The sequence below is a fragment of the Crocodylus porosus genome, unplaced genomic scaffold, assembly GCF_001723895.1.
Source record: "Crocodylus porosus isolate Cpor-Errol unplaced genomic scaffold, CroPor_comp1, whole genome shotgun sequence".
Classification (NCBI taxonomy): Eukaryota; Metazoa; Chordata; order Crocodylia; family Crocodylidae; genus Crocodylus; species Crocodylus porosus.
In genome coordinates, this window is record NW_017728931.1 from 84,561,478 (window position 1) to 84,584,602 (window position 23,125).

A 23,125-nucleotide genomic window follows, 5' to 3' on the forward strand; every position below is an offset into this window, starting at 1 on the left:
ACCCCGGTGCTCTTTCCTGCCAAGGCAGGGGGTCGGACTAGATGATCTACCTAGGTCCCTTCCGACTCTAGCTACTATGAAACTATGAGAGATTAGAAAGACCACCATTCCTGCTCCAGTTATATTTGGATCAGTATAGAATTTCATGACATTGAGAGTAACCAGAAACATTTCAATTGGTCTAGTAGGCCTGAGGCTATATCTAGTACATGCTAAAAGTTATATCTGCAAGTTTATACGCCCACATGAAGTCATTAACATATTTCAGTTGAATGCCAGCATTGATTTTATAAATGATACACGTTGCCATCTGCAGCAAGGTGCCTTCTCCAGCAGTGACTGTAAGCCCCTGGGGGCCAAAAAAATCTCATGGCCCACTGGCTGCATGCAACCTGCAAGGAGTTAAGTTGCAGCCTCCGAGGCTCCTGCCTGGCCACCACTCCCCCACTGCTTCAGGTTCCCCCCTCTTGACTCTAGCTCAGGGTGGGCGAAGTCTAGCCCACAGACTGGATCAGGCCCGTGGCAGACTATCTCCCAGCAACCCCTGCATACCTCGCTGCAGCCAATTTCTAAGACAACCCCAGGAGCAGAAGGCCTGTGAAAGCATGAGGCCAGGGTTTCCATGGACACTGGCCCAAGCAGCAGGGTGTATTGCTGGGCGCAGAGCTGCTCCAGGGCCAGGGCCAGCACCAGGATCTTGCAGCAGTGACAGCATGGCCCAGAGCTCAGACAGAGCTGCAATCTGCTACCTGCACGCCCCTGCTCTGGCTCCGGCCAATACTGTCAATGCTGCAAGATGCCGGTCCCAGCTCCGGCCCCAGTGCAGCTCCCTGCCAGCGCCGCTCAGGCCAGTGTCCATGGAAACTTTGGCTCCATGCTGTCACTGCCCCGCTGCTCCAGGGGTCCCCACTGAAACTGGCTGCACCGAGGCATGCAGGGGCTGCTGGAAGTGGAGTCCACCACGGGCTTCACCTGCCATTTTGCCCACCCCTGCTCTTGTTAAAGCTTTCTGCCTCTGCCCCAAGGTGTGGGGCAGTAAAATGCTGCACAAAGAGCCAAAGGAGAGTTCAGGGCCACCCATATGAGAGAAAGGGAGAAATCTCATTCATGCAGTGCAGTGATGGAGCAGGGGGAAAATGGGGCAGCAACGGAGAAGGGGGCACAGTGCAGCAGCGGAGTGGTATCCAGTGCAGCAGAGAGAAGGGGTGCTACTACTATCCAACTACTATCCTATGGTCCTCATCCATGTGGGAACCCATGATGTGGCCCAGAGTAGTCTGGACCAGATCATGGATGACTACAGGGCTCTGGGGGCCAAGCTTAGCGAGTCAGGGGCCCAGGTGGTCTTTTCGTCACTCCTCCGGTTAGTGGACGCTGTCAGTGGCAGAAAGCCAACTTCAACGTGCTCAGGGCAGTAGTCAGGGAGTAGGTAGTATGGGGGTCCAAGAAATGTGGTCCTTCCTCAAGGAAGCTATCCTTGGGGCACAGCAGGACACAATTCCACTGCGCAGGAAGGTGGGAAAAGAGTCCAAGAAACCTTCATGGCTGAGCACGGATATCCAGGCTGGCCTGAGGGCAAGGAAAAAAAGTGTACTGGCGATGGAAGCAGGGGACAGGGACAAAGGAGAAGTATACCTCCCTGACCCAAGCTTGTAGGGATTTGGTGAGGAAGGCTAAAGCAGCACTGGAGCTTAGATTAGCTTCTGGGATTAAGGATAACAAAAAGTCCTTCTTCAAGTATATAGGTAGCAAGAAGAAGTCTCGGGGTAACATTGGACCCCTATGGGGCAGGGCAGGGCAGGGCAGATGGTGACAGACACACAAGAGACGGCAGAACTCTTTAACAAGTTCTTTGCTACTGTGTTCCTGTCTGCTGACAATGGGGTGCTCTCGGGTGATAGCAGAGGCGCCCAGGGAGAATGTGAGTCCCCCGACTGTTAGTTCAGACCTAGTTAAGGATTACCTGGAGGCTTAGGTGTATCCAAATCAGCAGGCCCGGATGACCTTCATCCATGGGTGCTGAGGGAATTGGCTGGTGTCACTGCGGAGCCATTGGCACAACTGTTCGAGGACTCCTGGTGCTGGGGCCAAGTCCCTGAGGACTGGAAAAGGGCCAATGTGGTCCCTATTTTCAAGAATGGGAGGAAGGAAGAACCTGGAAACTACAGGCCAGTCAGCCTCACTTTTATCCTGGGGAAGGTCTTTGAAAAAATTATCAAGGGCCACATTTGTGAGAGCCCTGCAGGGGAAGTGAGGTTGAGGGGTGACTAACAGAGGTTTCTGCCAGACCGATCCTGCCTGGCTAACCTGGTCTCTTTCTATGACCAGATAACAAAGAGCTTAGATGTGAAGGAGGAAGTCGATGTCATCTCCTTGGACTTCCAGAAGGCCTCTGACACAGTGTCCCACCCAATTCTGGTGGGCAAGCTGAGGGACTGAGGCATTGATGAATGCACCGTCACATGGGTGGCAAACTGGCTCCAGGGGTGCACCCAGAGGGTGGTGGTGGATAGGTCGATGTCGACCTGGGAGGGTGCGGGCTGCGGAGTCCCCCAGGGCTCGGTCCTAGGGCTGGTGCTGTTCAACATCTTCATTAGCGACCTGGACAAGAGGGTGGAGAGCACCCTGTTCAAGTTCGCTGATGACACCAAGCTGTGGGGCAAAGTGAATACACCGGCAGGCAGGGACCGCATCCAAGCAGACCTGGATAGGTTAGAGAAGTGGGCAAATGCAGTTCAACAAGGACAAGTGCAGAGTGCTGCACCTGGGGAGAGGGAACCAGCATTATGGTTATAGGTTAGGGGCTGACCCTCTCAGCAGCACAGAGCTCAGAGAGGGATCCTGGAGTCAGGATTGACTCCAGGATGAATACGAGTCGTCAGTGCGATGAAGCAACAGGCAGAGCCAACCACACCCTGTCATGCATCAACAAGGGCATCACTAACAGGTCCACAGAGGTCTTGCTCCCCCTCGATATGGCGCTGGTCAGGCCGCAGCTGGAGAACTGTGTCCAGTTCTGGGTGTCGCACTTCAAGAGAGATGTGGGGAACCTGGAGAGGGTCCAGAGGAGGCCACTCGTATGGTTGGGGGCCTCTGTGGCTAGCTCTATGAGGAGAGGCTGAGGGACCTGAATCTCTTCAGTCTCCGCAAGAGGAGACTGGGGGGGGCGGGATCTTGTGGCTGCCTACTACAACCTTATCAGGGGCTACCAACAGGGACTCAGAAAAGTCTGTTCACCAGGGCCCCCCTTGGAGTCACTAGGACCAATGGCCATAAGCTGAGGGAGGATAGCTTTAGGTTAGATATTAGGAAGAACTACTTCAGTGTAAGGGTGGCCAGAGCCTGGAATAGGCTTCTCAGAGAGGTGGTGCTCTCACCTTCCCTGGAAATCTTCAAAAGGAGACTGGATAGGCACCTGGCTGGGGTATTATGACCCCTGCCACTCCCAGTGTCATTCCTGCCCATGGCAGGGGGTCGGACTTGATGATCTGTCTAGATCCCTTCCAACTCATTGATTCTATGGGTATGCAGGGCTGTGAAGGAGATGCAGGGTTTACAGCCCAGTTGCTCATGCAGCATGCATTCCCCAGGGCATATGACACCAAGGGATTTAGAAGTTGGACAGTTATGAGCCAACTCATTTACTTGCCACTCACAAACTCACTAATGGAAATTGGTTGGTAAAACCGACAGCTGGAATTTAATTGCTGGGATTGTGAATAAGGAGTTCAAGTCTTTTCCTCCTGTAATTTGTTTTTTTTAAAGCATCTCAAATTCTGTAACAAAATGTGAAGGAAACATGATGTACATCTCTGATGCACTCATTTACTTAAGCATCCACAGAACTTCTGAAACAGTATCACTATTTAATATTCTTAGTAACAGAAATATACATTTCAATTCTCATGAGGTCTTTAGTACAGTATCTGAAAGAACAGCTATACAACTAATTGTTTTTCAGTCATCTGTACTGTGAGATACTGAACTAATAGATTTGAAATCTAGAAATCAATATATATCTGCTTGGAATGCTAAGCACCTGGGGATCCCTTGCCTTTGAGGATGAAAACAGACATCAATTGATTTCTCATTTGTGTAGCCTTAAAAAGTTTAAAGGCAGCATAAATGTGGACCAAACAGACATCCTTATCCTTTGATGCACCACATGACCCAAAAATGAGTAGCACAACAACATGTAACAATAGACCCTGCCACTTTATTGCAACAGACATTTATTATCTTGTGGCACTTTCCCTGCTACCCCAGACTCACACAGCAGTTTTGAAGCAGCAAGGGAGAGTACTTCTGCACTCAAATTGAGGAGGGCCTTTAACCTGATTCCCCACTTCCAAGGCAAGTGCTCTTCCCACTACATTATACCTAAAAGGAGAATAATAGTGGTTTACCAATAAAGATTTTTTTGGCCGATTATTAACCAGCCATATCAGCAAATACAGATCCAATAGCCAATTTACAGGAATGCAGCCCAGCAGTGTGGAGGGCAGCATCCTGGTCATAAATTAGGTGGAGGGCAGATTGAGACTCCCATGGTGAGGGAGGGAGTGGGGCAGAGGCAGGCATTATCCAGCTGGGCAGTGCATGGGGCCATGTTCTTCTCCTGAACTTATGTGTGGGGCAAGGGTGAGCTACATGCTGCAGGGGTCAGAGCTATGCCAGCCTCTTCCCAGTGTGGGGACTGGGCCAGGGCTGCTCTTGGGGCAGGCAGGCTCAGCTGCAGCAGAGAGCAGTGCCTCAAGCAAAGGCGGCACTGGGGGAGAACTTGGGGGCCTATGCATGCAGGCAGTGGATCACAGCTGTGCCCCAGCTCCAGACTACGCTGTCACTGCTGCAAGATCCCAATCCCAGAGCAGCTCCCTGGCCAGCTACATGCCCTGCCAGCACTCCTGGGGCTGGTCTGCATGGAAACCCTGGCCCAATGCTTTCACTGTGCCACTACTGCTGGGGTCTGCAGCAGCAACATGGCAAGGGCTGCTTGGGGACCAAACTCTAGCTTCCTGGGGGGCCAACCTTTAGAATCAGCACAGACCCCGGATTCCCCCGCCCTCCGCAAGTGCAGCTCCAATCTCTTCCCCACCCTCAAATGCTACTCTGATCCCCTCCTTGAGTGCCATTCCAACAGCCAATGCAAGTACCTCTGTAACTTGGCACCAAGGGCTCATTTGTCAAATACACTGCCTGCCCATGTGACAGGTTGGCCACTGCCATCTTAGACAGTCCTAAAATTGTGGGGAAAGGAACAAAGAAAAGAGCAAGAAGCTGAACAAGATTTTCATTTAAAAATATTAAACATGCAACAACGCAATGAACAGAGATTCCCATACTACAAAATCATATTAAAAGTGTTATACTAACACTTTTTTCAGTTAGTTAAGTGGACAAATTTTATATAAAACTAATGAAAACAGAATATGCAACAGTTAAGAAACACAGGTGCAGTTGAGCAATTAAAATGTACTGTCAGCAGCACTAGGAACTGCTCGTTTCAAAACATCCATTACTGGTCAGAGTCTATGGGATAACTGCCAGTCATTCACAGAAGGCTCAAACCTAACTAAGTAGCATCTCTCTCACTGTAAGAATATAAACTTGTACATGTATAGCTCATATTTTGCAACTTGAAAGAAACTTCTAACCCAGCAGTTAAAAGTATATCAATAACATAGCACACATCCCCAGAAGAGGCATGGGGGGGAAACATGTGCCCCCCCAGATTTGTGCTTGGGACAGAGGCAGGCTGCCTGCTGCAGGCCTGGGACCAGGGGCTGTGCCAGCTTCTTCCTGGCAGGGAAGCTGGGCTGGGGTTGTGCTCTGAGCAGGTGGGAGTGGGGCACGAGGTATCAGCAGGGCCAAGGTGAATTTTGGGGTGGCTATAACCCCCCAAGTCTTCCCCTAGTGCTGCCCCTGCTTAGGGCTCTCCACTCTGCTGCCTTTCCCTTGAGAGCCCTAGTTGCAGGGTGGGCAAGAAGCACATGACTCCAGAGGGAAAGGCAGTAAAGCAGAGAGCCCTGAGCAGGGGCAGCACTTGGGGGGGGGGAGGGGGGGGAACATGACAGACTTGTGGGGCTATAACCACCCCAAAATTCCCCCTCCCAGCACCATCACCCAGTGACAAAAGCACCCCCTCCCAACACCGCCACCGCCTGCTCCACACAGCTGAGCACACTCCTACCCAGCCCCTATCAGTAGGAGGAAGCTGGTACAGCCCCTGGCCCCAAGCCCATAGCAGGCAACCACCCACAGCTGTCCCACACAGTGCCCCACGGTCCCATTCGCTGCCCTCGTCCAGCTCCCTCCCTCCCTCCCTCCCTCCCTAACCACAGGGACCTCGATCTGCCCTCCCACCTCCCACAGGCTTACAACACTGCTCTCCAAGCTGGTGGGCTGCATTTCTGACCATGTACATGCATGCAGCATTTATCAGTGACATTATCAGCTACACTGGCCAAAAAAAGCCAATAATATTAATTTTCCTTTTACCAGCGCCAATCCAATATGCAACCAATATATATCAGTGCACCTCTACTTAAAAAAAGTGATCTGAAAAAGAGAAGTTACTAAAAATGTATGGTTTTTTGGACATGTATTAAGAATCCTGTGAGCATCCTTTGAAAACATTTCCTACACAATTTAGTGAGTGGGAAGGATTTTGAATTGCTGCACTATTTCTGCCTAAAGAAATACTAGAAAATGGCAATAGGTAACTGCCTATCTGGCACACAGACTCATTCATGTAGGATCCTGAATGGGTCTTTTCTGTAAGTTATCACATTCAAATTGCACAGGAAGTATTTTTATTATTCCTGCAAACTTCCACCTGAATGGTACAGGTCCCATTTACATTTGTTAAAATTCCAGTAAAATTACTGCAACAAGCTTGGCATAGGGTTATCCTGGAAAACTACACAGAAGCTACACTTAAGGTACAATATGATCACCTGTCATCACCACATCAGCTGCAGAAAGCTAATTTAGGTTTATTTAAACGTGCTTTCCATGCTTAGTGCATTGTGGCAGTATTTCCAGGTGTTAGCCCTGGTCTATCAAGCATGTTATACATCAGTAAAACATAAAGGATCTGGAAATCACTATATGTTCCATTTATAATCATGTCTGAATAATATTTGGAGTTCTCAAACCAACAAAGATCAGGAATCTTCTCAATAAGAGGTGGACGTTAAATTTAAGCATGCCAGCTAGGACACGGTTGACCGGTGGAAGATGACATGGTTTAGAAGCATTAGCATTTGGAGTCAAAAGTCATGAATTCTAAAAGGTGGCTCAGCATGGCCTTGGCAAAGTCTACTTTTCTAACTGTTTCTCATCTGTATAATGGAGATTATGGCAACACAATACATTTAGAAGAGCTATTAAAAAGGGATGTTGTAAACCTATTCTGTATTCATACTTGTTTCAGAGTACTCTTAATTTCTTGTTGAGAACCACACAGAGACCACTCAAACAGCTCACCAAACTGTGCAACTTTGTACAGCAGAACCATATTCTTACTTCTAGAATAAAACTTAATATTGTTTTGCATTTCCTCTCTTGGCTCCATAGCTTCACTTCAGGCACTGATTCTTCAACCTGTGCTTAAAGTACTCAATAAGACTATTCATTTGTTTGTCAGGAGTGTCAAACTCTGGCATGCAGCATCCCCCGCCATCCCCTGGACCAACCTGTGGGGAGAGAGGGGTGCCACATGCAGCACAGATCCAAAACTAGCTGCAAGAGGTTCTGTATATGGCATGCATCCAGAACCCTGTGCACAAAGCTGGTTCAGCACACTTTGCGCGGTGTGTGGCTCACCTCAGACCCAGGGACGGCACCAAAAGCCAGCTGATAGGGCTCTGTGGGCTGTGTCTTTGATGCCCCAATATATGTACATTAAAAGATTTATGTACATGGGAAAAAACGGCCCTAACCCTTTCTCAGACAGGTAGCAATTCACACAGCAACATGTGTTCCAAAGCCATATTTTAGCATGTCAGACCCCTAAAAACCTCAAAGAAACTGCTGAATGAAAGCAAGGATGGCCATTTCTGCTCCATTCTAAAAAAATAAAAAGAGAGGAACAATTAAGGGATTAAACAAAAAATGTTTTTCAAGCTTCTCTAGAAGATATTTCAGTTGATTGTGAGCAGAAATTAATTCAAAGCTATCATCATTTAAAAAAAAAAAAAAAGATAGAAGCATGCAGAGGGCTAATTCATGAATGAAGATTTCTGGGCCTGTCATGACCTTTTTCCTGCTACCCTGCAGAATTTCCTTTCATAAAAATGTGCCTGTGCTCCTTCACAGTGGCTTTTTCTCCTTGGCAATAAAATGGATGTACTCCAAAACTTCTGTAGATAAATACAACTGCTGAATCAGCTAGGAAAGTGCTACTTTCCAGAATGCCAGTTTAGCTGGGGGACAGAAGTTGAACAAGAAAATGTGAACCGTAACTCATTCCCAGATGTTTGTTGTTCCAGTTACTTCAGCAGCAAACATTCCAAAACATGATGAAGATGCTAATAGCATTTATTTTAATTACTACTAGAGCGAGAGTAAAAGTGTTTTCTCACTAGAAACAAAGTGTCTGCCCCCAGTCACAATGTCCATGCTCCTAGATCAAATCTCACTTTTTTTGTAAACAGTAGGAGGCTAGAGTGAATCTGGAGTGTAAACTCAATATTTAAGCCAGTCATTCTTTAAAATCCCTGTTGATTTTAAATATCTGTCTATTACTCTAGGAAGGCAAAATTGATAAATCACATTTCTCACAGAACAGTATTTTCAATCGATATGTAAAAGACAAAAGTTATGCTAAATTAATAAAGCAGCTATTGATAACAATTTAACACTCCTAATTCCCTGTGCTTGCTAATACAAATAAGTAATTGTTGTTTAAGATTAACTCCAGAGTCATAGGAGCAAACCTACCAAATTATTTGCTGCTTAATCATTTGGGCTGAAGGTACAAGCTTAATTAAAAGCAGAGTCCTTAATTCATTTTGCACTAGCATCCAGCCTTAGGATATTCAAATCACAGGCACTAGTGAATTAAAATACCTCATTGTGCTCTGTGTTATTAGTACCATACATATCAATCTAGATCTAGAAGTTAAGCACTTCCTGCTACTAAGAAATAAAAAAGACAAAGCCCAGTAGGTTAAAAACAAAATAATCAGTATGGCAAGTGATATAACTATAATCAGAAATACTTTCATCTCTTTAATGTGCTATGAACAGTAACAGAAATGGTCAAATACCATTCATTTCCTTAAAACCTCCCTAAAGTAGTTTAATCTTGTATCACATCACAGGTAGAGGACAATTTCTATTGCAAATAAATTAAATCCCAAATCATCTGGAGTATATTCTCCAGCAGTATCATTATTTGGAAATCAACCAATAACATCTGATCTAAAATTTCACAGATTCATGACCATCAAATCACACATTGGCCACGAGTGTATATTTCATTTTTAGTACACTTTGTGTTGAATAGTATGGGACTTATGTACCAATCATAAAACAGAAGCAGAAAAAGACTCCCCTTTCCCCAAACAAAACAAAACAAATCCACACACAATTAGATGTGCTGCAAATGTCAGCTCCTGTAACAAACAAACCTTTTCTCCAGTAAGTTACAACTAGCACAACACAACAGCTATGCCCAAAACACTGCCAGCAACGTACACTCAAAAACATAAAAGTCCCTTTTACAGCACCCATACCCAATGCCAAATGTATTTTAAGTGACACCACCTAGAATGCCCTAGTCTGTTTCACCTCCATTGGTCTTCTACTATAATAAATACAATGCAGGCTGGTGTTCTGGGCTCCAAGAATAGGGACAGAGGTTATCAAGTCTGAGGCAACCATAAAGAAGCAAGTTTTAGGATTTCTCTCATCTTACAGCTAACTACTTCCCTCCTACCACAGCTTTTCTACTTCAAGGTTTTCAATATCACAGACTACCGGAAAAACCCAGTTACTTTGCTGTAAGCCTCCAGTAACTAGATTCTGGAGTGCATAAGTAGAAGGACTTAAAATGCACTGGCATAAGTGACCTAACTTAGGGACCACAAGTTGGCCATTTTGATAATTAGACACAAGAAAATTCTGTAACAGGAACTAAGAATTTGAAAACATTTGAAAATTTTGTCCCTTAAGTGCCTAAGAGACTGAAGAGTCCAAAGGCAAGTTTACACCAACCCAATCACACACCAGGGAGCGCTGTAGTGGGACACATTATGGCTGCTTCTTACATATTACCTCCCAAATAAAACAGTATAGATAGGTGCACATCAATAAGATCTCCTGAGAGGAGAAGCTTGTTGGCACAGGCCTAACACCACACTAAGCCAGTTGCATATTCCTGGTTCACAACACAGTTTATATTGAGTGCATCCAGTACAACTGACAGCAGGTTTTTCTAGTGCCATCATGGGATGGTGTACAAACCTGTCCCACTTTCAAATGGCTTCAATATGCTCAAATCTCAAAGTCCCATTGTCTTTCAGTGTCACTGTGGCAGGATGCAAGCTCCTGACCAAACAATGTCTAAGGAAGGTTCTGCATCTGGCCTACCGACCTGCTTGTGCAGATGATTCACCTCTATTGTTTCTTTCTGTCTGTGAAGAAATGCAATGCCAATTTTATATGTGGACACAAAAAAGAAAAACTCTAAAGAGCCTAAATTTATCTCACAGTCTATTCCTTTAACATTCTGATTTCCACTTTTATACTTTTAAGTCTCTGTACCTTTCATACTTCTTATTCAACTAAAAGAAAGAGGAACATCCTTCTATCACTGTAGTTAAATCATTCTGATTGTGAACTAATGTAGTGCCATTTCTGTACAAAGAACAAAAAAAGCAATGTTTTTGATGTACAAGCAGCTGGGCAGGTCATATACAGGACCCTACCAAGTAGTTGGTAGTCAAGGAAGTACAGGAATGGGCTCAGAAATTCTGTCACTACATCAATTCCTATGCTTAAGCTATAGGTGACAGGAAGCACTAAAGTCTCAGTTACTGCCAAAATTCAGGAGCTTTACAGCAAGCAAGACCTTCTATCTCCTGACTTAATACAAAAACCTATTTACTTAAGCTAAACAAAACCGTTTATTTGGCTGTAAAAAGGTGCAATTATCACCAGTGGTTTCACTGGTGTTTTAGTTGTGGTTTATAATGCTATCGATTATGGCTTTTCATGCAAAACTACTATGGAAGACACTGGTGTGATAAGGCACCAAGGTGGTCTACAAGGGATACACCCTGAACTGGAAGTACTGTCACACATAGCATGCTGCAGTGTCACACAGTAGGGCTAATTACTGATTAGCTCACCTGCAGCACCACAAAAATCAGAGACTGTCATTCAGGAAGTGACAGTGTACTCAACATGTTTACTTACAAAACAAGAGTATATATTTTTGCCCTCGGTAATCAGGTGAAGAGCCAACAGAACTGAGGGCTCTATGACTTTCTTCATCAAAGAGCCAAGTTATCAGCTAAACTTAATACGGAACTTTCATTAGTGGTATCACTGTAAGAGCCCAAAACACCACAAGCTGAATTCGTAAAAAGAATGAATGTCAATAAATACCTTTTGATTTGTCAAAATCCACAACAAACTTACAAGCTCAGTGGTTCTACACTAGCTAGCACTACATCCAAAAGGGACATGGGGGTCATAATTGACCATAAAATGAATATGAGCCACCAGTGTGATGCAACAATATGCTGCCATGCATCAACCGATGCATCTCAAGCAAAACTAAACTAAGTAAGTTATTCTCCTGCTCTAGTCAGCATTGGTGAGGCCGTAGCTGGAGTACTGTATCCAGTGATGGGCACCCACACTTCAAAAAGGATGCAGAGAAGCTTGAGAGAGTCCAGAGAATAGCCACTTGCATGATTAGAGGCCTGAAGAGCAAGCCATATGAGGGAACGCTGACAGATATGGGACTGTTCAGCCTAGAAAAGAAGACTCTGTGTGGAATTTGGGGGCAGTTTCCAAATATATCAGGGGAGACCATCAGGGGCTAGGTGAACAAGTATTCAGAGCACCCCAGTAGAAAACCAGGAGCAATGGTCATAAACTCCTAGAAGGTTTCACACTGGATGCAAGGAAAAACTTCTTCACAGTTCATGTGACCAGACTCTGGAATAGACTCCCAGCTCCAGGGTAGGTGCCTGCACCACTCCAGATCTTCAAAAAGACTGGACACATACCTTGCTGGCATTATTTGACCCCAGCAGTCTTTCCTGCCCAGAGCAGGAGAGCTGGACCTGATGATCTCACAAGGTCCCTTCCAACCCTAAATGTCTGTGAATCTGTGTAAACTGAGCCAAACTGTCACATGAAAACTTTTCCGCATACAGAAGACAAAAGATTATGAGGACATAGAAGAGAAGAGAGAAGACAAATATCTGCTTTTAGCAGAGGGTAGCTAAAAGCCAGAGTAGTGAACATTTCAGATTTCTTCAGGAACTCTGAAGATTATTAGAATATCTGTGTTCAGTGCTATGTACTATAATAAGACTCAGAGCTATTAATTTTGAAATACGTGATTTTATAGTCTGTCACAACATGTCCTAGTATCAGTTTGCATTGATTCCATCTGGATAAAAGCATAAAATTCTCCGGACACAACTGGTGGAAATGTGAACAGTTTAATTATACCATAAGCACACTGTAAAACTCAAGCAAGCAGCAAACATCTTTAAACAGATTGCCATGTTTAAATGAGGTTCATAAAGGTCAACATTTTGCTCTTACTCCAGATCCAGATTAGCAAGTGGAAAAGGCAGTTCCCCAAATCACATTATCCAAATTTATACTACTCAAATATCATTCTGTAGTAGCTTCTGCATGACAGAAGGATATGCAAGCAACCTGATGTAAAGTAAAAAAAGAGAGAGAGACCCTGAACTCAGGAAATACCTATTTCCCCACAAGATCTTGTCTTGTGTTTAAAGTCATGCAGATTTCAGATGGAGATGAGACATCCGCCCCCAGTTCAGGCAACTTCAACCAGGGATCTCACATTCAGTGCAGAAAACAAAATCCTCCTTTCTTCACACATGTACATTTCCACCTGTTTATCACTGCAATGGGCCCATACCCACTGCATACAACTTACCCAGACCAACAGACTCCAAATAACATCATTCAAAGTGTTTTATAAAGGTTGCCTAGGTGTCAAGAAGAAAAGATTCAAGCTTACAAACTGGCATCTGTAGATTTCAAAGAACTTTACAAAATAGGTAACCATTAGCCACATGGGAAAGTGGGTGCAGAGGAGCTCAGCAACTCTGTCACTCAGTAAGACACGGGAATATCCCGAAAAAGAATCCAGGCCTCTTGAACCTGTGCACCGTACACTGCCCAACCGATCCTAATGATTTCATTACACCTAACAGAAAATATAATTTTTTGTGCAGTGTAGATCCACACATGTGTACTCAACATGTTTACTTTTGGTTTGTCAAAAGTACACGTTTTATTATGCTGTATCCTGCAAGCAAATTCCCTTTTACAGAAAGGTGCGGCAATTTGTTCTACTTCGTTCACTAATTTTTACAGACATGTTTGAGATGTGATGTCCTGTCTAATGGCATAGCTACGTCGCATTTCCCGTGCAAAATGATGCAGGACTTCACAGGTCAATGTCAAATCTACTCAGTTAAAAAAAAGAAAATAAGAGGGCAAGTAAGCACAGTTTCAAGTGCTACAGGCACTTCCAGTGTCAGCCCCATGGCAATCGCTTTCAGGCTTTGAGGTGTTTTCCTCTTCTGAGAGGTTATGTTAACAAAACAAACAAACTGACACCAGGGTGGAAAAAGACAGGGAAGAAATATAAGAAGCAGAAAAGGGTGTTTGCAAAACACTGAAGGCACAGAGGGAATCAACAGGAGCCAATCTATTGCCGTGACAGTCATCTTAGGCGTTACTTTTAAGAACAGAAAGATCCTTCGAAACGAGGACTGGGGCAGCAGCGACCCAAGCCCGAGCCGAGCCTCGGCCCTCACCCCCGGGGCCGAACCGCTCGCACCTGACACGCAAGGCCCCCCGCGCAGACCGTGCCCAAGACGAGCGGGAGCGCGGAGCCGCCGCGGTCCTCTGGCCGCAGCAGCCGCTTCGCCTCCACGTCTCCCAAGTCGGTCAAGTTCCTCGCGCGACACTCCCCAGCCCCCAGGCCCGGCCTCACCTCCTTGACGGGCGGGAATTTCTTGCGGCACTCGAGGCTGAGGCCGCGCAGGTCACCCTGCATGTTTTCCAGCAGCTTCTTCACCGCCTCAGGGCTGCTGGTGCCGGACATGGCGGCGGCAGCGCCGCCGACCCCAGCCGAGTAGGGGGCAGCGCCTGACTCCGCGGGCCCGGCCGGACACGTCTGCGCGGCGCCGCCAGAAGCCTCCAGCCCCGCCCCGCCGGCCCGCCCCGCCTTCTCCCGTTCCCACAATGCCCCGCGCCGCCGCCGCCTCACGTCAGCCTCGCTTCCGCGCGCGCGGCCCAGGGGCGGGGCTCATGGTTGGCCGTCACGCGCCGCGTGTGAGGGCGGGGTCTGGAGGGGGTTGGGGAGCAGCAACAGTCGCTGCACAACGGGAGAGGAGAGGGGCGTAGCCGTAGCTGTAGCCGGGACGTACGCGGTTTCCGGTATCACTTCGTGTCTTAAAGGCACTGCTGGTGCGGGGCAGGCGGACACCAGGCCACCAGCGATCCAGCTCCGTTGGCCTTCGGCGGTGTGTACTTGCATACTAAGTCGACTTAAAATAAGCCACATTTGAGAGTACATACGTGCAGCTTCGTGACAGTGACAGCCAATTTGGGAGCTGAGTTGACTTTAATAAACTGGAGATAAGACATCTGGGAGGTGTATTGTCTTGCACAGCATTTAAGTCGACTGTGCTCCTATGGTGTATGCTCTGGCAGTTAAGTCGACTTAAGAAAGTGAAGTTGGCTTAACCAGTTGAAAGTGAATACATGTGCCCACACCATGAGTGTCTTTTCCCCAGTCCTCAGAGATGGACAAGCCCATAGCCCCACCATAAAGCACCTAGGAAAGCCCCAGGGTTCCCCTGCCTCAAACCCCTACAGGAGGGTGCAGAGAAGCTACAGCCACAGAGGCAGGACTAGGAGTCACAACACCCCCTGCAGCAAGGGGAAGTTGAGGCTGGAGGTCACAAGGACCTTTGTGAGTGAGGGGGTCAGGCACTGGAGCAGGCTCCCTGGAGAAGCTGTGAGATATCTAGCCCTGGAAGCTTTCAAAAGCAGGTGGTAGATACTTAGGTTGGCGGGGATGTTAGTCAGGGATGAGCCTGCCTTGAGCAGTGGCCTGGGCTAGATGACTTGATCCCTTCAGCCGTACTTTCCTCTGACCCTGGGCCTCAGAATAGCGGCAGCTGATCAGACTTCATTTCTACTCGCGCAAAAAAATATGAAATTGATCACACTGAGGTAGAAAGCTGGGAGGAGTGCGCCAAATCCTGTCAGATCTGGAGGGAGCATCTGGCACTAGGTGCAGCACAGTGAAGCAGCTTTGATCCAGAGGAGGGAAGCAAAGTGAGAAAGAAGAAAGCAGCATGCTCTAAATTTGAACTCCAACTCACAAAACACATGGATCTGTGAAACTTGTCACAAGTTGTGTCGCTCTCATGTTCGGCTTGCCAGCCACAAATGGATTCATCAGGCATCTGACTAGACCTCTTATGTGTACATCATGATCCAGGCCTGATATATGTTTACCGAAACAACTGCTATACTCCCAACTCAGCCAAGGACAAACACGCAGGGGCCACAGGCAGCACTTCAAGGACACTCTCAAGGCAAACATTAAGAAGTGTGTGGGGCATTGACATCACAAATGGGAAAAAAACTAGCCCAGGACAGGGCTACAGGGCGATGCCTTGCAAGAGAAGGTACATCTTACTTTGAGGAAAGCCATCTCACCCTAGAAGCAGAAAAAACAACAGAAATGAAAGAAAAGGAAACAAGACTGAGAAATCTGATTCGACCCTCCCTTTAACCACTACCTATATTATCTGCCAGAGTCTGCAGCTCTAGGATGGCCTTCTTAGCCATCAACAGACTCATCTACAACCCTTTACTTGACTCCTGGGAGGGATCATCACCGCTGATGCCGCCATGATCCAGAGGATCAGCGGTTGTCTATTTTATATTTCCACCCCATGTGTGTAAATAACATGCCGCCTCTGGATGCAAGTCATATCAGTCCCAATGGGGCCACCGTAAACTGGCTGCCTGTTTTATAGCTATGCATAAGAAAGTTTATGCATTAGTCCCATGGCACCCAGCCTTCAGTCCGTGGGATGAATCCGATCCACGAGGGGATATCAGCAGCTTGTGGGGCTCTCTACAGCTCTGGAAATTTGGCAGCTGGAGAGTAGTTGCAGCATTAATTGCCCCAATTTCCAGTGCCACCACCACCCCCCTGCTACTAAATTTCCTAACCTATGGGGAGCCCTGAGGACTGAATGACAGAGCTGGCATGCAAAGCAAAGCCATAGCACACAGGGCTGGGTTGGACCAGATTTGGTACACGGAGCTGGAGTTGTACTTGTAGCTGGATCTGGTGCGCAAGACTGGGCCAGCATGCAGGGTTGCAACCAGAGACCAACCCCACACCAGATCCAGCCTGCAGAATCTGTCTCATGAACCATCCCTGTGCCTTTCATCCACACCACAGGACTGGAAAGTTGAGTACCACTGCATTAGGCTTACAGTGCACCTCTCCCTCTACTTGAGGTCACATGCAAATAGCTAACTGGGCAACAATAAAAAGTAGAAGTGCTTTTTATACTAATTTGAGAAGATCCAAGATGAGGAACTTGAATGTTTCACAGTAAATAATGGTATTGACATCATAGGTATCTCAGAAATATGGTGGAAAGAGGAAAACCAATAGAATGCTGTAAAACTGGGATAGAAATTATACAGGAAAGACAGAATTGGTCTTACTAGTTGGGGAATGGCACTTTACTTCAAAGACTGCAATCAAATCAAATAGGGTAGATTTTTCAAGTACAAAGAGAGGTACCATAGAGTTTCTGTGGATAGAAACTGTGTTTCAGGAGAAAAAAAAGTACATCTAGAGATATACTATTGACCAGGACAGCAGCAGCAAACTACAAATGCTATGGGAGTTGGGAGAGGCTATGAAAGCAGAAAACACAGTAATAATGAGTGATTTCAACTATCCACAAGTAGACTGGCTCAATCTAACACTGGGCTAGGCTGCAGAGACCAAATTTCTTGACAGTATAAAATACGTTTTCTGGAGCAGTTAGCCCTGAAACCTAGAAGAGGAAAAGCCATTCTTGACATAGTCCTAAGTAATGCATAGGTTCTGGTGCAAAGGGTGTTTGCAATAAAAACACAGTTGCGCTGTAGTCAGACATCCATGTAGGAGGGGAGATAAGGAAAATATCTACCACAGTAGCCTTTAACTTAAAAAATGAAGACGCTACCACAATGAAGTTTGTTAGACAGAAGTTCCAGGGGGTTCCTTTAAGGAGATAAAGAACTTACAAACTTGTTTAAGAATACCATATTGAAGGTACAGAGCAAATGCATACTGCAAATCAAAAAAATGGAAAGTGGACCAAAAGAAAGCCAGCATGGTATAAAGGCAGAGTTGCAGAGGCAATAAACAGAAAAAAAGGCTTCGTTCAAAGGAGAAGTCAAATCCTAACGAAGAAAATAAAAAAGAGCATAAACTTGGGCAAATCAAATATAAAATGGTAATAACACAAGCTAAAAAAGGATTTGAGGAGAAACTTGCTAGAGCCACAGATGGTAACAATACATTTTTTAAAGTGCATTAGAAGCTGAAGGCCTGGCAGGGAGTCGGTTAAGGCTTCAGATAATCAGGATGTAAAAAGGGTGCTAATGGATGCCAGGGGCATTGCCAAGAAACTAAATGTTTTCTTTGTATCTGTCTTTACTGTGGAAGGTGTTAGGAAGATTCCCTCACCAGATTCATAGCTCCCTAAGGACAAGTCAATGGAGTGGACCCAAACTGAGGTTTCAATAGATGGGGTCATAGAGGAACTTGATAAACTAAACAGTAGCAAATTGCTAGGACCTGATGGCATTGACCCTGGGATCCTGAAGATGAGATGTGGGGTGGAAAATTCTCCAGTGCTTTATTTTTCCGTGGGGAATTTTCCATTTCTAAAAATTAATTGTTTCATAAAATTCATGAGTAACAATGGATGGATGCCAATACAGTATTAGGCAAACTTGGCAGTTTCAAAATTGTAATTAATGTTTTTCAGGTGATTATCTCTAGAAAGTGTTTGAGAGAGTACAGATATGTTTTACTGATTTGTAAACAGAAGAGTAAACACACTCACATAATAATCCAAACCAAAATCAAGTTATGAAATCACCTAATTGGCTGTACCAGTCAAATCAAGACGAAAGCTAAAACTGTGATTAATTTTTGTTTCACTTCCAGTTCTTTTCTTGAGGTGGGGAAGTTGGGAGTGTTTGCATAAGATCTGTTAGTTTTTTTAGTGCTTTTGGTTTCAGGTAGTCATAATAATACCTACTCAGAAAAAAAATGAGTGTGCGGCATCATTATAGCAAAGTTCAGTCACTGAAGGAAGGAAAGAAGTCAGTAGATGTAAATATTGCAGGCAGAACATGAATGAAGAAACATTTAATAACATGTAAGAACTGTCCTGGAAGAGTATAAGCCATATACAGAAAGCCGATACAACAAAGTGGTGGAACAACATCATCTGAGAAGAGTCTACTTCAGGAATGCTATGTAGGTAAACAAATTAATATGTTAAACACCACAGTATAGACTAGCATTTGTATCATTTTAAAACATCATCATTTTAAGTTGTTAATGCAACTCTGGACCATTATTTATTTAAAGTATTTGTATCCTGCTTTTCTGCTTGCACTAAGCACCCCAAGTGGCTTTGGCTTAACAATATATTTGTTTTAAATTACATAATAGATAAATAGTTAACTATTTCAGCCCAGCAGAGTGAGCTTAGTCCTCTGGCCAATGGCAGAGACCAGACTATACTTCCCCTTGGCTCTGCAGTCCCAGGGCAATTGAGCAGCAGGGTGTTCTTTCTGGCAGGGAGGGGGAAAGCAAGCTACTTGCCGCTTCTCCTTCTGATGGATGAGGCTAGACCAGAATAGGCTAAAATAAAAAAAAATTCCCCCCTTTTGTTGGAGGAACTTGGTAGCTCAAGTGAAATTGCAGATTTGTGAAAAATGGAAATTGAAAATGTTGAGCTGCCAGGTCTGGGGGAAGCAGCAGCAGGATCCTCACTTTCACCAGATCATTGTCACCAGATATGCAATCCACCATGAGTAGCTGTTCAAGACAGTCAAGCTTTTTATCAAATTTTGTGGACAAAAGTCAAAATAAGATCAAGAAAAACCAGAGTCATTAGCTCAAGTTATATATACAAGTGGTACACCTCTTTCCATAATTGAAAATCAATACTGGAAGGAACATTACAAACTAGTTTGCCCATCATATAAAAGTTACCATCGTGTTATTGCTTGTCACATTCTCTCTTAGATAGAGAGTATGACAGAGTTCAAACAATGGTTATTCAAAGGATTGGTCAAGCAGAATCACTGACTGATTTTAAATGGATGGACTGATATACAAGGAAATACTTTATTGAACATTATGTTAGGAATACCTGAACCAATAGCTACCAAATCTTCTAGTCATACAGGTGAATACATAGCCAAATTACTGAGTGAAGAGATTGAAAGTGCAGGTCCCTCCAGGGTACAAGTCCTTGCAACTAATAATGCAAGTACCATTAATATTTGCCATGCAGCATTCAAGGCAAAGTATCCTCATTTAATAGTATTTGGTTGTCTTGCTCATAGGTTGAATCTTCTGGCAAAAGACATAGTACATGTGAATACAATGAAGACAATATTGGCAAACTGCAAAGCAATTGTGAAGGTATTCAACAATCATCATGTTGCTAATCAGATTTTGAAGAAATTACAGAAAGAGAAGCAGGGGAAGGAAAGTGCACTTTTATTGCCAGGAGAAACTAGATGGGGCTCAGCTACAAAGTGTTTATGTAGTTTGCTGTGCACAAAGAACTGTTTGCAGTGTGCTTCAATAGATGACACAGTATCCCAGATTATTCCCACAAACATCTGGAAGCAGATTCTTGACAAATGTGTGTTCTGGTTTGGACTTCAAGGAGCATTCACTTTGCTATTACCAGTTTCAGTGGCTATCAAGAAACTTGAAGGAGATACACACCAAGCTTTTGAAATATTCCAGAGATATTCAGACAACTGAATGAAAATCTAAATGAGCTTTTTCTCCCTCACCTCTATCCAAAAAAGAAGAAATACAGTAAAAGCTCTGCTATCCGGCGTCCCCCAGGAATGGGAGATGACAGATAACAAAATACGCTGGTCAATTGAGCAGCCCTGGTTGCCACTTCTCCCGCTGCATCAGGGGCGTCCCTCCGCCTCTCCCGCAGGCCCTGCAGGGCCCATGGGACAGGGAGGCAGGCCCTGCACAGCCCTATGCAACTTGTTATGCTCCTAGGCCATGGGGGCTCGGCAGCACAGGCTGCTTTGCCCTGGGCCACGGGGGCTCAGAGAAACCGGAAGTGCCACGGTGGGCACTTCCAGTTTCACTTTATCTTACAAGCCAGTATGCCAGTTAGTGGAGCATGCTGGCTTGTAGGATGCGGGATAGCGCAGCTTTTACTGTAGTAGTAAAACAAATGTTTACTAAGAGAACTGAGTTTTGTGCTCATCCAGTTCATCTCGCAGCAAACCTTTTGGATCCTCAACACATAGGACATTTATCAGAAGATAAATTATTTACTGTTCTCGATACAATTATGGAAGTAGCTAAGAATGTCCCAAACACTGATGAAATAACTGTGATGACAGACATTGTCAAGTACTGTGCAAAATAAACAAATTGGAGCAAAGACATCATTTGGCGGGCAGCAGAGAATATGTCTCCTCTCACATGGTGGAAGGGATACTGTAACACCCAACTGTTGTCCAGGATTGCTCTAAGGATCCCAAGCATTCCACCAACGGCAGCTTCTTGTGAACAGAACTGGGAGACTTTCAGCTCAATCAGGACAAAACAGAGGAATAGACCAACAAATGAAGGCACTTCTAAGTTTGTTTCTATTTCTCAAAATCTCTTGTTTCTGGAGAATCAGTCAAAAGCACAATTAGTGAAGAAGATGCAGTTTGAGGATAAGCTGCCCGTACTCATTGACTCATTGGTGAAACCATTCCTTAGCAAAAAAGAACGTGGTTCAAATAGTTCCAAATCAGATTTGCCTCAATCTGATTCTGAAATGGAATTAGTAAGTAGTGCAAGTGATTCTATAGATAGTGACAGTGAAACTGGAGGTGCCGCAATGACCTCAGTGGAAAAGAATTAACTCTGCTGAAGTAGATGAGTGGGCAACCATGGCATATCATATACAGTTCTTTGGGTGTGCTAAAATTAGCGTCTCAATAGTTTTCAGTGCCTTTGTTTTTTTTCTTAAACTGAAATGAACAATGTAAGAGAAGTACATGCTATTGTGTATTGTCTTTACATTTTTACAAATATTCCAATACAAATAATTTCATTCCACATAAAGCTTTGAATTTGTTTGAATATAACATTTAAACCACATTAAGTGTGCTAAATTTAATTTTTTTCTAATCAAATGTTTCAGTTCAAATACTTGTGGCTACTGGGACATAAACTTAACATGGGGGTATGTTTTTTAGTTTTGTTTACTAAAAATAAGAACAACATGCTAAATCAGATCACACTCTATTTAGGGCATTGGAAAATTTTCCAGAAAATCCACATCTCTGTCCTGAAGGAGCACAGATTGGAAATTGGTGAACTCCTAACTGTAGTATGCAACATATCACTAAAAACTAAGGCAGTTGTGTAGTCATTGTATTACAGGGAAAGTCCACTCATGGATTAGAAACTGGTTTAATGATAGAAAACAAGAAGTGAGTATACCTGGTCAGTTTTCAGGAAGGAAAGCAGTAAACAGCAGCCTTCCCCTCCCTCCCCCCAAGGTCTGTTGGGACTAGTGTTGTTTAGTATATTCATAAATGATCTAAAAAGGGGGCTTAGTAAGGTGGCCAAAGTTGCACTATTGAGCAAATGGCAAGTGAATTTCAACTTGGACAAGTGTAAAGTGATTCACATGGGCAAAAATAACCCAAATTATGCCTACACTACAATGGGCTCTACATCAGCTGTTATCACACAGAAAAGAGATCTGGGAGGCACTGTGGACAGTTAACTGAAAACACTAACGCAAAGCTCAGCAGCCATCAAGAAGGGATAATTAAGAAATTTGTAAACAAAACAGAAAGTATCATTACGCCCCTTTATAAATTCATGGTGCACTTAGACCTTGAACTGCCCGGTTGCAGTCCCTACAGCTCAAAAAGAATGTAGATGAACTAGGGAAGGGCAAATGGAGGTGCACCAGTACATCAGTCCATATTGTATCGGCACGGATAAAAGGAAAATTAACATTAAATCAGCTTTTTTTGGCTGATGTGGCTGATAATACTGCATGCATGCATGCAGCCACAGCATGCACGCACCCAGGAGTACAGCCCAGCAGCGTAGAGAACAGCATCTGGCTGGTAAATCTGTGGGGGAAAAGGGCATGGGGGGGGAGGGGAAGATCAAGGCAGCCACAGTTAGGGAGGGAGTGGGGCAGGGGGAGGTGGAGGCATTGGTCAGCCAGGGTGGTGCAGGGCACAAATGGAGCCATGAGCGGCTTGTGTAGGGGGTGGGGAGGCTCCCATTGTTGCATGCATCCCCCGGGAGGCAAGGGGGGCATATACCCCCTGGTGAGGGTGGGCTGCTACTGCATGCTAGGGGCTGGGAGTGGCCACAGGCTCTTCCTAGTGGGAGGCACCGGAGCAGGGCTGTGCTTGGGGCAGGTGGCAGCAATGCTGGGAGAAGGATTACAGGGAGGGGGCTACAGCAAACTTTGGGGTGGCCGTAGCCCCCTGCCCTGAGCACAGCCCCAACCCAGCCCTCCCACCGGGAAGAGCCTGGTGCCACTCAGCCCCTGAGCAG

At 45.2% G+C, this 23,125-nt stretch overlaps 1 protein-coding gene across 4 annotated transcripts in view; it reads right to left on the bottom strand.

The window, feature by feature from the left end:
* The window catches only part of MON2 (MON2 homolog, regulator of endosome-to-Golgi trafficking), a 133,828-nt gene extending 119,393 nt beyond the window's left edge, over positions 1-14,435 (bottom strand). For all 4 annotated transcript variants that reach the window (XM_019543311.1, XM_019543314.1, XM_019543312.1 and 1 more), the window contains exon 1: positions 14,225-14,435. In XM_019543311.1, the coding sequence (XP_019398856.1) occupies positions 14,225-14,335 (111 nt within the window). In that variant the 5' untranslated portion in view covers positions 14,336-14,435. The remainder of the gene's footprint in view (positions 1-14,224) is intronic.
* Between the last annotated feature and the right edge of the window lie 8,690 nt (positions 14,436-23,125).